This window comes from Phascolarctos cinereus, unplaced genomic scaffold (assembly GCF_003287225.1).
Source record: "Phascolarctos cinereus isolate Bilbo 61053 unplaced genomic scaffold, phaCin_HiC Scaffold_4;HRSCAF=312, whole genome shotgun sequence".
Classification (NCBI taxonomy): domain Eukaryota; kingdom Metazoa; phylum Chordata; class Mammalia; order Diprotodontia; family Phascolarctidae; genus Phascolarctos; species Phascolarctos cinereus.
Genome location: NW_027555847.1, coordinates 294,751,479 through 294,769,524, shown reverse-complemented (window position 1 = coordinate 294,769,524; position 18,046 = coordinate 294,751,479). Strand labels below are relative to the sequence as shown.

The window sequence follows — 18,046 nt, the reverse complement described above, 5'->3', positions numbered from 1 at the left end:
GTGGGGGGGACCTCAACCTCCCCTTTTCAGAACTAGATAAATCTAACCACAAAATAAACAAGAAAGAAATAAAGGAGGTGAATAGAATTTTAGAAAAGTTAGATATGATAAACCTCTGGAGAAAACTGAATAGGAATAAAAAGAAATATACCTTGTTTTCTCGGCAGTACATGGCACCTACACAAAAAGTGACCATGTATTGCGGTATAAAAACCTCACAATCCAATGCAGAAAGGCAGAAATACTAAATGCATCCTTTTCAGATCATAATGAAATAAAATTTATGTGTAATAAGGAGCCATGGAAAGACAGGTTAAAAATTAATTGGAAACTAAATAATGTAATCCTAAAAAATGAGTGGGTCAAACAATGAATCACAGAAACAATCAATGATTTCATCAAAGAGATTGACAATAATGAGACAATATACCAAAATATGTGGGATACAGCTAAAGCAGTTCTTAGGGGAAATTTTCTCTCTCTCAGTGTTTACATGAATAAAATGCAGAAGGAGCAATCAATGAATTGGGCATGCAACTAAAACAGCTAGAAAAAGAACAAATTAAAAATCCCCAATTAAATACCAAAATTAGAAATTCTGAAAAATCAAAGGAGAGATTAATAAAACTGAAAGTTATAGCTCTTCTTAGCAATACAATGATCCAAAACAATTCTAAAAGACTCATGATGGGAAATGCTATCCACATTCAGAGAAAGAACTATGAAATCTGAATGTGGATCAACTTGTTTTTTTGTTTTTTCTTTCTCATGGCTTTTCCTTTTTGTTCTGATTCTTCTTTCACAACATGACTAACTTATGTACAGAATGGGGAAATAACACTTGTATTGTCTACCTCATGGGAGTGTTCTGAGGATCAAATGAGATGAGACATTCAAAGAGCTAGGTATTTGGAAAGAACCCTATAAATGACACTGTGTATTACTTAACCTAGATAACATACAGAACTAAAAATTCAAAAAGGTCCAACAAGCCTGAAAAACACAGTATTTCCAAGAAAGTTTTATACACCTAATATCACAGATCCACAGTGTGGTACTCTGGGCTTTTTCCATTTTGGGGTGCTCAAGTCCTTCCACAAGAAGCTTTCCACTTCACTGCTTGACACAGAATACAAGACCAAAATGTCCACTAGTCTGACCCAATAAAAAAATTTAGGAAGTATGGACAAGGAATCAAAAAAACCTGGACTTTAGTCCCCACAATGTTACTCAAGGTAAATCATTTATCCTACAGAGAGACTTCAATTTCCTCATGCTTCTGAGAAAACAGTAACAACAACAAAAACATCTTAGAGGTAAGTGACAAAATATTGAATTAGGTGACCTCTAAGATCCTTTCCAGCTCCGAAATGGTCTATAATTTATTTGGGACCTATTATGCTTAAGACATTAACAGAGTAAAAGGATCTCAGTAGCTTCGCCACCTATTAAATGAAGAAGCCATAGAAATCCACATCCCCTGAGTCACTAGCCAGAATGAAGCCGGCAATAATGTTTGAAAGGGGAGTCTGAATATCAACTAGCCCCAATTCCTGAGGCATTTTCCATAGCATGTGTCAGCACCAGTTCTAAAAGCATAATCTTCATAGCAGGTGCAGTCTCCCTGTTCCCTTCCCATAATGTCTGATTAACTTGCATTAAAAAAAACCTACGAAAACCCACCAGGCTGTATGGCACTCCCTTCCAGGCACTCCTGGATTTGACCTGTTTCTACTCTCCCTGCAAGACCCACCCCTTTAGGAGTCATTTCTCTCTGCTACCTCCTGTTGTCTTGTGATGCTCCACCTTCCCACCCCTCCAGTTCTCTCTTTCAGAGTATCAGCCATAGACTAGGCACTGGCCCAACAGTCTTGGCAGCTATCCCTACTTCCCAAGGCACGGCTTAGGGCTAATAGGCTGGGGTTAGAAATCTCTGCCCCAGTAGCGGGAGGACATCCTCCATCCTTCCCAAACAGGAAACCATGTGGCCCATGAGGTCTTCCCTCTGGCAACATAGTGGCACATAAAGGAGATTGCCCCCCCACCCCCACCCCATGTACTATCCCAGAATCCTAAACCTCAAATTACACTAAGATGTTAAGAATGATATAAAAAGTACAGGCATTTCTATTTTTTATGAAAGAACTGAAATGAGCCAGAAAAGTCACCAAAATGTTTAAATCTACATTTCCTATATGTTTGCAAACATACCTTAAATCATTTGGAAAACTTACAAAAACAAACATATACCTTTTAGTGCTGTAGTTTTTTCTTTTTCATCTGGACCTCCTTGCTGGAGTTGTGCCATGTTTATCCAAAGTGTCAACCAAATTAAAGAAATGATGTAAATGGACATCAATTCTCAGAAGAGAGTCTAGAATGAACCAAAGTAATAAATTAGCCAGTTTTAAATGTTATTTGGTTTCCCATGTCATTTGATGTCAGTTTAAGAATTCTAAACAAAATTTAGAATTTATTTGCAAATAAAACAAATAATAACTTCTAAAATTTTAAATAAAACAGAAATTGCAGATGTTTACTATGCTATTCATAAAGTCACAATTAAGTAAATACCTTCCCCATTTCTTGAACTATATTAAACCAACAAGAAGCATTTATTAACCACTTACTATGTGCCAGGCCATTGTGAAAATAAAGACAAAAATGAAACAGCACTTGCCCTCAAAGAGTTTACTTTCCATTGGCAGAGGTTTACTTTTCATTGGAAGAGAAAAAAAATACACATGAAATTAATATTTTGTATACATATATACATTAAAAAGACAGGTTAATCTGGAGAGGAGGCACTAGAAACTAGGGAGTAGGGAAGAAAGGCCTCATGTGGGAGGTGGCATTTGATCTGTGCTTTAAAGGAAAATAAAAACTCTAAGAGGTGGAGATAAGGAGGAAGCACACTTCAAGCATGGAGAACAGCCTGTTCAAAGTTCCTGAGAATGGAGATAAAGATTAAGTATAAGGAATTTGATTCTCAAAGCAAAAAGAAGCCACTGAAGTTTACTGAGAAAAGCATATGAACCACCTATAGTAATGACCTTCAAAACAGAAGTGCATGCTACTAGTAAAGTTACAGGTAAGCCTAGATTCTCTAAGCTATGCTTCAATAAAGATGGGAAAAGGAGGCTAGCTAACATAACGAGCAATAAAACAAAAACACCAGTAAACCGCTCTGTCCAGTCTAGGATAGCAGAAGAGACCATCTCCTTGTACCACTCCCAATCTGGCCAAGAATATAAGAGGGACAAAGGCGGGAACAGGGAAAAGGAAAGAAGGGCAGTGTTAAGAGAGAAGAGAGTGCTGAGGAAGTAGAACAAACATCAGCTACATGACAGAATAGGAATCAAAAGGAAAGAAAGTATAAGAATCAATGACAGAGGTCTGGGCTTCCTTCTAGAGAGGAGAGACAGACAAATGGGTTCAAACCATTCCAAATATCAATTACTGAATGTTAATTCCATGGATTTTCTTTCCCCATCTCGTTTTTTCTTTGTGTAGTGCAGGAGTCAGACATGAAAAAAGTTACAGAAAATTATGATGAAAAAATACACAATTAATAATTATTTATAACAATAAATGTGAATGAAACTAATCACTCATAAAACACAGAATGATAGAAGAATAGATAGGAAAGAAGAATCTAGCCATATACTGCTTACAGTATATCATGTTTAAAACATGAAGACAGATAGTGAAATTGAAAGGATATTATGTCTTAAGTGAAACTAAAAAAGCAGGAGTGGCAGTCATGAACTCAGAAAAAGCAAACAGAATTTAAAAAGAAAAGGAAGGAAACTACATTACATTTAAAGACATCATAAATAATGAAGTAATAGGACTGGATCTGGGATTTCAACAGTATGAAGTACTTCCTGTTGACGAAACTCTACCAATGTAGATCATCACCTTCTCTCAAAGTACATTTTTGAGAGTTCCCTTGAGCACTGATAGGAGGTTAAATGACTTGCCCAGAATCTTCCTGGCTTCAAAAATGACGCTAACCACTAAGCTACGAAGCTTCTCAGAAAACTGATATATCAATACTTGATATATATGTACTAAATGCTACAACATCTAAATACATAAAGGAAAAGCTAATCAAACTATAGAGAAAAACAGCCAGCAAAACTATAATTGCTGAGAACCTCAATGTGCTCTGTTTGGACCCAGAGAAAAAGCAACAAGGATAAACAAGAAATTACAGACTTGAATAGTATTTTATAAAAGTTAGATATGATAGCTCTCTAAAGATTACTGAATGGGAAATGAAAGGAGTATAAATGTTTCTCAACTATGGCTCACATCTTTACAAAAACTGACCACATAGTAGGGCATAAAAATCTGATAAGCAAATGCAGAAAAACTAGAAATATTAGACATCCTTTACTGATTATGCAATACAATAAAAATACATAATAATAACTGAGTCTCAGAAGAAAAAATAAAAACTTAAATGAAGGCTAATTAATATAATCCTAAGAAATTGGTAGATCAAAGCACAAATCATAGAAACAATAATTTCATCAAAGAAAATGATGATGAAAAACCAAAATAAAAAAAATCTGGAATGGATCCAGATTTGGGGAAAAACATATCTTTTAACACTTTCATCCAACAAAAGAAACAGACCTAAATAATTGGCCATATAATTAAAAACAAATCGAAAATTAACTAACTAAAGAAAAAACTAAATAGAAAAACAGAAATTCTGAAAATCAAACCTAATGGATATCTTAAGCTTAGGAGTTCTGAGTTATAGAACTGAATTCTGCACCAATATGGTAAGCCCCCAGAAACAAGGATACTGCCAGATTACATAAGGCAGATTAATTAACCCAGGTCTGAAATGGAACAGGTCAAAGTCCGGAATGGCATTAGCCCATGAACAATCCCATGCATTCCAGTATCCCATTCGAAGATGGGGAGACTCAGTCTTTTTTTAAAAAGTAATAATAAAAATCAATTTATTCAAATGAAGCTCTGTACTACTACAATCGAAATCTGCTATTTTGGCCTAATAGTAAAAAACTATGAACTACAAGCACAAGGCTACAAAAGGAACAAGCTTCCTACAAAAAGGAAACAAGTCACTTATCCTTGAAATAAAAATAGAAAATTATACAAAGAAATTGGAACCCATGTAATCATTAGACTTATATCCAATGAAATTATGTAAATATTATCATCAAAAAACAAAATAGACTAAACAGTTTTATTTTAGTAACTCAATTCACTGCCACCAAGAAAGCAAACTTCAGTTCCTATCACTTATGTGACCTTTTTTCAGGTTAAGGACTTTTAATGACCAATAAAGTAAATGAAAAATATTAATGGATAATAATAATAATAAACCACATAAAGCAGCTTGATATTAGCTATGATCCTAGATATATTTCTAAATTATTTTAATTTATATACTCTAGATACATGAATAAAAGTAATATTTATTAAAAGGATAAATGTCCAAAACATCCAAAAAACAAGCTTACCCTCATTACACTGGAATGGTATGAAGTGCCCTTACAGATAGAACTAAAATGTGAAACATCACAGATTTTGGTCAGGGAAGTATTTCATTTGGAATGGAGGAAACTGCAGCCATTCTTTAATAATGACCTAACAATAAATATCTGTATTTTTTAACTTCAGTACAAACAAGTCTGCAGAAAACAATGAACATTTGGATTTTTTTTTAACCTAGGCTTCTGATTTCATTGTTGTGGGAAGTATTTCCATTGATATAGATCAGGCAGTACTTGAACCCCTGCATTCCCAGATGCCTATTTCAACTATTTCACACTGCCTTCAACAGAAAAAAAGAGAAGAAAATTTATAAGGGAAATTTTGTGACATTCAAGGTAAGTGTGAAGGCCTATGTAGTTTGTTTCATGAGTTGTATGTTATCACTGCACTGGAATCCACAAAATACAAAAAGCAGCAAAGGAAGGCCCCCCAGTGTATTGAACAGACCTTTTCTGGAGGATCTACAGAAAAACAGAGACAAAAATCACATAGGAAGTCATAAATAAAGTATGATTTGTGGCAGGGTACCAAGTACCTCCGCTGATGACATCAAAGATCCAAAATATTTAAGTATGCAGTTTACACACAAATTTCACTATTAACTGTCCTTCTTGCCACAAATCATTTTTTAGCAGAAACAAAGGAGGATCCTAATAACAACAATGACTCTAAGTGTACTGTTATAACTACCACAGGGATAAATTTGCCTATATAAAATCTTACATTCCCAGAATTAAACAGCAATTATTAATATTTTACTCTAAATTAGACAACACATGCTTAAAGGTGCACACATCAATTCATTGTACTTAAGCTTATGAAGAAATAAATTAGGCAATTAGTAATTATTCTACCTCTGACCTTGGACTGATAGCAGCCAAGGCAAAGCAGCTCAGCAAGAAGCAAAGGTAATTTGTCTGTTATCCTTGTACTTGCTGTGTTTCGTTTTGACCATCTTCAGTTGTTTTCCAGAGCTGTGGCACAGCTGGTGGAGCTAAATCAAGAACATTGTAAATTCTCAATTTAGTTTTCCTGATAAAAATTCAGAGTTATAACCTGCATGACCACAGATAAACACTCCCGAAAATGCAGCTAGCGAGCAGCTTGATATAGCTGATATATACTAATACATGCACTTGACATAGTTTATTTGGCATTATCTGATGGAGGTTAGGTTATAGGGAATAAAGGAGCAGAAGGTTTTTACTGATGTGAATTGGGACACAGTTGACATGCTGTATAGTTCATGATAACCACTACTGTTTAAATATAGTTTTGCTAGGAATGGTTATACCAGAAACTAGATTCAAAACATCTCAGTTTGCAATTTCCTTCTGTGAACTACACAAAGCAATTATCATATCTTCTTTCCCTCTATGACTCCAACAGAGAATCCACTATGTATAAATAAAGCTATAAATAACTTGTCGTGTAATCTTGATCTAGTCAGCATTTCAAAACACAGAACGACGGAATATTTCTTAGGTGCCCTATTTGCACAGCATCTTGCCAAAGCACTTGAAAAGTATACAGAATATACATGGGGACTTAAGATTTTTTTCTAGAAGGTAGAAAACACCTATGATAATTGAGACAAAAATAAATTTGTTCTAGTTTTCCTGCACCTACATAATTATAATATCCCACCCAAAGAATGTACTCAATCCCAAGTGACCATTATTTACTGTACTTACTCCAAAACATTAGTCTAGCTCTAGCCCCAGGTCTGAGGGCTCAGATCAGTACTGGAATAAGTACAAGAAATCTAACTCAACAACTTGGAGACTGGGAAAAAAGAAGAATAAGTAACTGCCTATTTTTTTTCAGTGATTTGAGAAGCATCAAACGGCCCATTTACCAAATAAGAAAAGGTAACTCCAATCCTTATTCTCAGGCTAGAATGACTTGGTTCATCCTACCCAAGAGGTAAAAAACATGGCTCTGTTTGTAGGGAAGTAAGGACACTGGTGAGGAAAGTAAAAGGCAACTAGGTCAAACAAGATAATGGAATATTTGGGTAGAGAGGAAGGAAATCCATATGGATTCCTATGTACATATCTGACCCCCTTTTGGACCAATTAATACTTCACCAAAAAAACCTTAGTTCTGTGGCCACAAGTACACTTCTTAATCTCACTGGCCACCTTATATAAGCATGCTTTGGTCAAAAGTGGTCTAAAATTGGAACTGTTAATTAGGAAATAAAGAGAAAGTTATTTCACACAAATTTCACATATCACAGTTTGTTGTAATGAGACCAAGCTCATGTGGGACCATGAGTATACTTGAACCTTGGCAATGGGTATCAGTTACAACACAGACCCACCTAAGGAGTCCTCGAAATCCTTTAATGGACTGAAACGTCTTTGACACTGCTCCTACAGTAAGGTCATTGCTTACACAGCCTTTTGATTCTTTACTCAAAAGGACCTGAAATTGCACTGATATATATCTAACAATGCAGGTCACAATCCATCAAAGTCTAGACATCCTCTGCAACTCCTGCCTGTGTTTTCCCATAAGATCCACTAAAGTTGGTCTACTCAATGTGCTGGGGGACCTACTTTGATTTCTTTTGATATCACATGAATATTAATGGAGTACTATGATAGCACTGATTATCCCTTACTCTCACCAAGTTACTAGCTCATCTTCTTTTTCATATATACATAGATATGTGTGTGGATATATATGTATATATCATATACATATATATATATCATATACATATATATATACACATATATATTATTTGATGACATATTATACTCTGATTCTCCTTCAAATTTTCACAAAGTACTACTATAATACTTCATCATGGTCCAAAATTGACCCTGGAGTTCAATTTCTAGCAGGTTGAGTTTGGTCCCAGCAACTGACTGAGTCAATTACAAAGACCAGCTTAGGTAAATAACAAGAAATTCATTACCAGGAGGCTGGCCCACTTGGTAAAGAATCCATTGGTCAAAGCAACTCATTGCTTGATATTATTATACCACTTTTCCTCCTTATTCCAGTCATATCTTATTAACAAGTATATTTAAAGCATGATACAATGAAGACAAGCCTATGTACATATCTGACCCCCTTTTGGACCAATTAATACTTCACCAAAAAAACCTTAGTTCTGTGGCCACAAGTACACTTCTTAATCTCACTGGCCACCTTATATAAGCATGCTTTGGTCAAAAGCGGTCTAAAATTGGAACTGTTAATTGCTCAATATAAACTCCTAATTGTGATTTAAAAATAAAAACAGGGGCAGCTAGGTGGGACAGTGGATAGAGCTTGAGCCTTGGAGTCAAGAGGACCTGAGTTCAAATCTGCCTTCAGACACTTGACACTTACCTGTGCTAGTCATTTACACCTGATGGCCTCATTAAAAAGCAAAAAAGTAAAACCTAAACACAAAAGAAACAAACTAACATTGTAATGATATGCTCATAGTTGTCATCTTCAAATCCTAAAGATTACACTCCATCATCAAGAAATACTATAACAATTCTGGGTTTTTTTAAGTATAGAGTAACTCACAGACTAAAGGTGTCGACTTAATGACATTTTCAGCCTACTTGAACACCTTTTTAAGAAGTGAGGTTGCTCATGTTACTGTCAATCAGTTCCAACACCACTTTGTAATTCAACCACCTTTAAAGAAAGGGAGCCAAGAGTTAAGAAATCTTGAATAAAAAAAAAAATTCGAGAAGAAACTAATACCATACTACTGTGTCTTAACAGGTTCCAAGTATACTATACTGATCATCTAGTTCAGGTTTCAAATTGTTTTTTGGCCAAACGCTTTGAAATACAGAAACCCCAACAGGGCTCAGATGGAAAAGTATACAATATCTGGAATACAATGCTATTATTGAACCTGGGGGATAAGCAGCCTCTTGTGACTCTCTCACAGAGCATGAAAAAAGAAGGCAGAAATGGTAAAGCTATAGCCAAGAAATAAATTTTTTTATTTAAGTTTTCATACTTAATATACTAGGAAAAGGAATGTGTAATCCAAATAGTTCGTATGAGTAAAACATAAAACCCATGCAAACCATTGCACAAAGCCTACCTATCACTGTGGCTTTCAGAGTATAGCTATTGAATGAATGAATTTTTAAAAGTTAGGTAAAAATAATTTTGTGTAAAATACAAGTCATATTATAAAATGTCTATTAAGTCAGAATTCAGCTATAATTTACCATGACATAGTTTCTTTTCAAGATTTCAAAGCAAGGAGTTGGTGCCGTTGGCAACATTGAAGTAACATATTTAAAAAGTTACAATTATTTTCTCATCCTGCTATACATCCTATTATTTTCTCATCCTGCTATGTATCCTGCTAGTTCTATCCACTCTGTTGAGTCACTATAAATGGTCAAATATACTAGATCTAATGTAAATTTTTCTAATTTCTCTCCTGAAATATTAAAAGAAGATACTAAACTGCTAACATCTTACCAGAAAGCCTGTAAGAGACAATGCCGTTTTTAACACTTCACGGTTTAAGTTTTTTCTTACCTCAAGTATTCTAAAGGATTAAAAAGGCTTAAGACTGAATACAGTATTAACTGGCATTTACAAAGTGCTTCAAAAAGAAGAATTTGAAGAATATTTTACACATATTGTTTCATTTGAACCCATTCCTTAATTAAAAACTCATATGCAGTCTTCCATCCGAAAACTTGTTAATCTAACACATGCATCAAACAGGTTTTGTGCGTGTGTGTATGTGAGTATGAATTGTTATAGCGCATACCAAAAAAGATATTGTAATGACTATTCCCAAAATCAAATTAATAAATCACTATCTTGAAACTGGTCATGAAGCTTTTTAAAAAAAACAAAAATCTGACCTCATGTGTGGCTCAAGTCATTTTGTTCTTTACAAAATTTACTGTAACTAATCAATGCAAAAAAAAATGAAAACCTGTCTTTTAAAACATGTGAATATTTTAAATCACCAAATACTGAGATAAGAACCAGTTATAGGGGAGCAGAATAAGAAAGCTATAGATTAATGAATGAACTCTAGGCCTTCTTCTGTGATTGTTGAGATCATTGTGGTTTGCCCACAAGACTAGATGCCACAGATCATCTTCCAGTCTCTTACTATAAGACATAAATTGAGCTTTGACTATAGATATAAATTGAGATTTGGAATGGGAAAAAAAAAATTCTTGCCAGTTTTCCCAGACTGAGGTTACCAAAAAAAAAAAAAAGTAAAATTCTGCAGTAGCAGCCACTGGAGGGAGGGCTTGGTGTTAGAATGAGAATAAAACAAGCTTGAAATATTTTATTTAGTGCTTTGTCTGAACCTAGCATTTTGTTAAATGCATTTCTATTTGTTTAAATGACAAATGCCAAAAATATCACTGTTTTCTGCATGGGAGTTAAACTTCCTTTCTCTGAAAAACAGATGTTGATTCAACTGTCCTTTATTGGTACACAAATTAGCATGAAGGAAATTATAAAGCTGCCTGAACTGTTAAATAACAGTAAGCAGCTTCTGCTCAATCTACATTTGAAGGACTATTGGCATTTAGTAAGCTAGGTCATCCTATCAATATCGGGTTCCTTTGAATATTGAAGTTTTATTCACTAACTTTGCTAATGGTCCTTTCTTACCAGAAAATTAGCAAACTATCTGAAACCTGCCTATAGCTAAACTAACCTCGTCAAAAAAATATAAAGGATATCTAATAAAATCTGATAAATATACTTGAAACCAAGAACACGTCTCTGTAGTGGAGTTACACCAAATAGCTGATTCCCTAGGAAATATGTTTTTATTTTGTTTTGTTTTGTTTGTTTTTTAAAGTTTCCTTACTCGGTTAGTTTTTCTAAACAATAACATGGCATTGAATTCCAGAAACTACATTAAGTAGCCTACATTAAGTAGAATTCCAGAAACTACAAATTAACCTTACATTTAAAAAGGGGGGGGGAGCTTGCTATTCTTGTACTTTTTAATGAATTTTTATTTACTTTTAGTAGTGGAAGATTTGTAAGACAAGATTTATACATACTGTTTTCTACAACTTATGATTCACTATATTTGAAAACTCAAATGTACCTGTTATCTCACTGATGTGGATATTTTCTCTACTGGACCCTATCTTTGCCTGCTAAATCCTTTCACCACAGGAGGTCCACCTATCCTGGCTAGGGCCTTTCTTGCTTTTTCTTGACATTATAAAACAGGATCAGGCCATGACTCCCCAGACCACCTCTCCCCCAAAACTTTTGTTCTCATGCTGGCAATTAAAATAACGGCTGTGGCTCCATTCCACAGCATCTTCATCTGACTCATGTGTTCCTCCCCAAACATATATTACAGAAAATAAACTAGGCCAGGTATGCTCTCTTCAAATCCTTATTAGTCCATGATGTCTCTGACCACTTCTCCAACTTACCTTCTCCTGAGCTCCCTTTTTTGTGCTATCTTTTCCCCCCTAGAAGATAAGCAACTTGAGGTAGAGATTATTGGGTTTTCTGGCTTGTATTTGTATTCCCAGTGCTTAGCATGATAGCTGGCACATAGTAGGCACTTAACAAAAATGCTTTATCTATCTATCATCATGAGAATACCAATGGAGCACGAGTGGCCTAATATTCATCCTTTCCTTTAGGCCACATGACCAGCCCATATTCTTTTTCGCTCACACATTTCTTTTGTTGACATCTTTTACTTCACTTCTCCTTCATAATACATTGTAATATACTGCAACCTACTTACCATACATTTATCTATTGCCCTCCCTAAAAAGCAGAGTTCTAGATAATGCTTATTAGGAGAGTTACTTGAGAAAAGCAGATGGATTAGACCATAGGTAAAAAGAGGAGGTCTATACTAAAAGCAACAATTATGAGAATGCTGCGTCTATTCTCAATATATCTTAAAGGACAGGAAAATTTCAAAGGTAGGCAAAAATTTTTCAATCTCATTACAACCCAAAATAAGTAACAAATAGAGAATCAATAAGTAGTGAAGTATGTGCCTACTTTGCCATTTATAGAAAATGTTTATGAATTAACTAAATATGCATTGAGGGCATCCTTGATAAAATCATTAGAAGATAACAGACAGACTTTCACAGCAATATTCTATAGTAGCACATGTCTTTAACATCATGAAACTAATGAAAATATAAAGAATACAAAATCCATTGTATTTGCTGTTTCTCAAGCTTTAAAAAAAATACTAAAGAGAGCAAAACAAGCTCTCCATGCAACAAGGTCTTCCAAGCATTCATCAAAATTATATAAAATTCCTTGAAAGGTAAAAATAAATTTTGTTGGATGACCCTTTGATCATTAATATCAGGTAAGGCACAGAAGAGATCTAGCATCAAGTCCAAGTAAAAGATTCTCTACAGATGATTCGGCAGCAAGACAGTACAGGGTGAAAAAGAGCTGTGTTTGGACGAAAAAAACAAAAACAAAAACAAAACTGGCTTCTTTGCTCCATCCCAACTCCAGGCATTTTCAATGTCTGTCCCACATTCCTAGAATACTTCTCTCCTCATCTCTTCCTCTTGGCTTCCCTGGCTTCCTTCAAATTCCACCTTTTACAGGAAGCCTTTGCCAGTCTTCTGTAATGCTAGTGCCTTCCCTCTGTTGATTATCTTGATTAGCTCCAATTTATCCTGTACATAGCTTGTTTGTTCATAGTAGTTTAGATGTCTCTCCTATTAGAGAGTGACCTCCTTGACAGCAAGAATTTTTGTCTCTCTTTTTTTTTTGGTTAACAGCACTTAGCACAGTGCCTGGCACATAGTAGGAGCTTAATAAATGTTTATTGACAACTGAGTAGAGTAAAAAGACCTAATTTCAAATCCTGCCTCTGTCACTTAATAGCTATATAACCTTAGTTAACAGCTTACCCTCTAGAGGTTTCAGTTTCTTCATCTGAAAAATGGAGGAGGGTATAAAATGGAGAATGGAATAATCTAAAAGGTCCCTTCCAGCTCTAAAACTAAATCTGATGAGATCTTCCAGATTTTTCAATATGCAGGCAGCACTGTATGCCAACTTAATCAAGCCTCAGAAGATTACAAAATGAATTCTAAAGAGGTTAGCCTTGCTCTACCAATCAAATCACCAAGAAAACTGGAACTGGACAAAACAATAACAGAATTAATTTGGAAGGACAAAAGGTGCCAAGCGAAATAACAAGAGAAAGTATGAGATAAGGGAACAGAGCACAACTAGATATCAACTACATTATAAAGCAACTATTGTTGCTTCAGCAAAAATACTTCATAGTGGTGGGGGGAAAAATAAAAATAAAACAAGAAAAGAAAACCAGAAAAGACTACATAACCAAGAAAGAAATAATAAAAACAGCAGCGTAATGTGTGATAAATGCAGAACATAAATTCCTGGGAAATGAACTTCCCTTTGACAAGAACTGTTGGGAAAAGTAGAAAGCTGATGGCAGAAATTTTTTTTTACCACCATCTTACAACATATACAACAGTAAGCTCAAAATAGAGATGTGATCTAAATATAAGCGGTCATACCATAAAAAAAAAATTAGAAGACAACAAAAACAGTCCTTTGACAACTATAGCTAGAGATAGAATTCTTAATTAAACAAGACAGACATCATAAAAAATAAAAACAGACAATTCTGACTATATAAAATTTTAAAAGCTGTACACAAATAAAATCAGTGAAAAGGGATAGAGAGAAATGATTGTATCATGTCTGTAATAAAAGTCTGACATCACATATAAATACAAATATACACACATGTATATACGTATGAAACTGACACACTTATATAACTCCAAGAGCCATTCCCCAATACATAAAGGATCAAAGGATATAGTTTTAAAAAGAATTACAATCTATAAGAGTGCATGAAAACATGCTTTAAATCACTAATAGCAAAAAAAAAATACAAAATAAAATGGCTCCACAGTTTCATTGTACACCATACAAATAGGCAATGATTAAAAAAATTAAAACAATCAATGCTGAAAGGTCTGTGGAAAAAGCCTAGCACACGTTGGTAGAACTGTGAACTGGTTCAAATGTTTTGGATGTGAATCTGGAATTATTCAAGAAATGTGATCAAATCTTGGCTCTTTGACTCAGCAATCCAACTATACATATAGCACAAAGAAGTTAAAAACAAAACCAAAGATTCAATGTATACCAAAATCTTCATAGTATCACATTTTTGGTAATAAAAATCTACCGGGAAATGGATGAAAAAACTAAGGTACAGAAATGTAACAGAATATCATTTATAAAGCACTTAGTACAATTCCTGGCATATAGTAGGCAATTAATAAATGCTTGTTCCTTTCTCCTCCCCCTAACAAGTGACAACAGATAAGAGGAATTCAGAGAAACATAGAAAGAACTATAAAAACTGATGCAGTATGAAATAAGCAGACCCAAGAGAACACTATTCAATAATATAAATGAAAAGATCTAGTGAACTCCAAATAACAGAAAACCAATGAAAGGCCCAGAGAACAGATAACTATTTCTCCTATCTTGTAACAGAAGCAGAGGACCATTGTAACAGAATATTGCAGAAACTGTCAGATTCAGTCACTGTATCAGATGTGTTTGCTTAATTGCATTTCTGTCTCTCAAGGGTTCAACTGAGAGCCAAAGTTCAAAGACAAAATGTATCCAAAAAATGTATTTTTATTAAATTGGGCCTATCTATCCACCCAAGAAAAACTAAGTGGATAAAGAATGACAGAAGGTAATCTTAGTGCATAGTTTAAAGGGGGAAAGTTTTTTACAGACAATTCTCAATACCCTGGCTTTGAGGTCACATGGTGGCCCTTTAGGACCTTGGGTTCAGTCCTTTTATTAAGGGGATTTGTTCTGTGAAGTTTGGATTCAGTCAAAGGGCCACACTTGAAGACCTAGAGGACTACATGTGGCCTCAAGGCTGCAGGTTCCCCACAGCTGCCTGGTGGTTCTCAACAACTTGCTTTGATCTGTGCTAATTCTCTCAGCTCTCCCCTTCAACTGTCATTTTTTGGTTGACTCTTTAAATTAATGTCTCCAGTCCTAGCCTGACTCCTTAGTTTCAGTAACTACTCAATTCTAGTACCAGAATTTCCAGCTGCCTGAAGGATACAACAACTTACAGATAATGTTATAGCTCCAAGTTCAATGTATCAATAATAGAATTTTAATTTCTTCCTTAAAACTAGTACCCTCCATTCAGTTCACCCCAACTTACTGGCCACTCCCATCTAGATCCACCTTAGACCCTTCCTCCAGTTACCCCAAACTACTAGTGTGCTCTTGGATCTTTCCCACAGGCTTCCTGTATGTAAGGTCCATCTTGTCTCCACTAAGGTGCTCAGATTCTTAAAATCTAGCCATGGGCTCAGATTCTGATAATACAGCTATGGCATCAGATTCTTAAGATTTGGCCCGCTTGCATTAGTGATACAAATGCTTAGATTCCTTAAGAGTCTGCTCAATATGACAGATGTTTTAATAAACCTTGCCTTTGGCTAAACAATAAAACAAAACAAAACAAAAAAAACTAGCGCCCTCTTCACATCTTTGTCACATCAATGGCAACTGTGTCATCAAATTTTCTGAGGATACGAAGTAGCTTACATTCTAACAGGAGAGACAATGTGTACACAAACAGGTACATATAAGACAGAGTGAGAAAATAAAAGTGGCCTTAGAGGAGAAGCAGCAAAGGCTCCTACAGGAAGAGGCACTTGAGGTGAGTCTTGAAGGAAAATTCTAAGATGGGCTTGAAGTGAAGAGGGGCAGTGGCCCAATTCTGGGGGCCAGTCAGTATATGGAGAGGAATGTGTGTGAGGAATGGCATGTACACCAGTAGCTGAACTACAGAGGGAATAATGTGTAAGCAGATAAGAAAGAAAAGAAGGAGTCATGTTATGAAACTTGAAATGCCTAACAAAAGAGCTTACATTATTCCTAGAAGTATTAGGGAACCACTGGAGTTTGAGAAGCGAGGTGACATGATATAAGACACATGCTTTAGGAAAATCACTTTAGTATCTGTGTGAGGAGAGACTTGAAGAAAGAAGTCGATTTAGAAGGCTACTGTAATATTCCAAATGAAAAATGATGAAAGCCTGAATTAAGGTCTAGCTGATGCCAGATCAGCAATCTAGCACTTCATAAGACCTGTTTTCTGAGCCATGAGTCTCTTCAAGAGCATTAGTAATAAACTGGTAAGCATATGAAAGCTCACCAAAACCATTGGCTTTCGGTTTGAGGCTTTTTCTTTTTTAATTTTGGAAAGTAGGCCTGTAGCTTTGAGGCTCTCAGTTGATTCTTCAGGGAAAGAGCACTACAGACTAGGAATAATCTGAGAACTTCCAGTATAAGTCTTAAACAAAATAGTAGCTAGGAGGGAAAAACAGCATGAATAAAGTCATAGAACACAATGTGTATATGCACACATGCACATACATGCATAAGGACACACACAAAAAGAAATGGAGGCATATACCTGAATAAGAAGAGGGCTCAGCCGGTGAATATGTTTTAAATACATGTAGGGAAATATAAGTGGAGGGGGGCAGAGGGCACAGAAATAAACAACCCAAATGCATTCTTTAATTCCTCCCTTTTTCCCATTCAGCTTTATATACTGTTCCTTTGCTCTTTCAATGATCAACTGCTTATGAAACTTAGTTTGATGGCAAACAACTTCATATACTCATGTCAGTTGGGCCAACAAATGGATGGTGACAATAGTCATTGGGTCATAAAACTGCCTGCGAAAGATGAAGGTGGTGGTAAAAGCACAGAAAATAACTACATTTTATCATAAAACAAAAAAACCATGGGTAACAACATTGATTTTCATATTCTTCCTAATATTACCTTTTTCTTAATTGGTAACTTGGAAGGGCTGATTCAAAAAAGACTTATTCATTCTTCTTTATGCATCATCTCTGATTTATTGTGCTAATTCCAAATACTTTGACTAAGGTAACTGAGTAGTATTATAGTAAATACTGGATAAGGAATCAAGAACCAGATTCTAGTTGTGGTTCCCTGTTATGTGTGTGACTAAGATAGGCAGAAGTTTATTCCCTCATGTGGAAAAGGAAGGGGTTGCCTAGATTTCTAAGGTCCATTCTAAAACTGAGTAAGGTCAAATAAGGATATTTAAATAACCTGCAAATGAAGTAATTTGTTGGACTACACAAAAGATCAAAATTCTTCAGATCTTTCAATGTTTTGTGTGTGGCTTTAGGCTTAATGCTTTAATATCTATTTAGAATTGTGATAACTTAATCAAGAGGGCTTTAATTTTTAAACATGACTAAGAACTGAGACATACTCGTTTCTTCATCTGAACAATAAGGTCAGGTCACATGATCTTTGAGGTCCCTTCCAGCTCTAACATTCTGTGATTCTATGATCTTGGACTGCCTTCCTTCTCCTTCATCTCTTTCATCAGTCATCAAGTTCCATCCAGATTCTTTATTTAGGACGTCTCTCACATTTATACTTTTGTCTCCATTTTCAA

At 35.2% G+C, this 18,046-nt stretch overlaps 1 protein-coding gene across 10 annotated transcripts in view; it reads right to left on the bottom strand.

The window, feature by feature from the left end:
* Window positions 1-18,046, bottom strand: part of ARB2A (ARB2 cotranscriptional regulator A) — a 484,742-nt gene that overhangs the window by 455,219 nt on the left and 11,477 nt on the right. For 8 of the 10 annotated variants that reach the window (XM_078153129.1, XM_078153135.1, XM_078153132.1 and 5 more), the window contains exon 2: window positions 2,251-2,374. The exons of the other annotated variants lie outside the window; for them this stretch is intronic. In XM_078153129.1, the coding sequence (XP_078009255.1) occupies window positions 2,251-2,356 (106 nt within the window). In that variant the 5' untranslated portion in view covers window positions 2,357-2,374. The remainder of the gene's footprint in view (window positions 1-2,250; window positions 2,375-18,046) is intronic. 10 annotated transcript variants of the gene reach the window in all.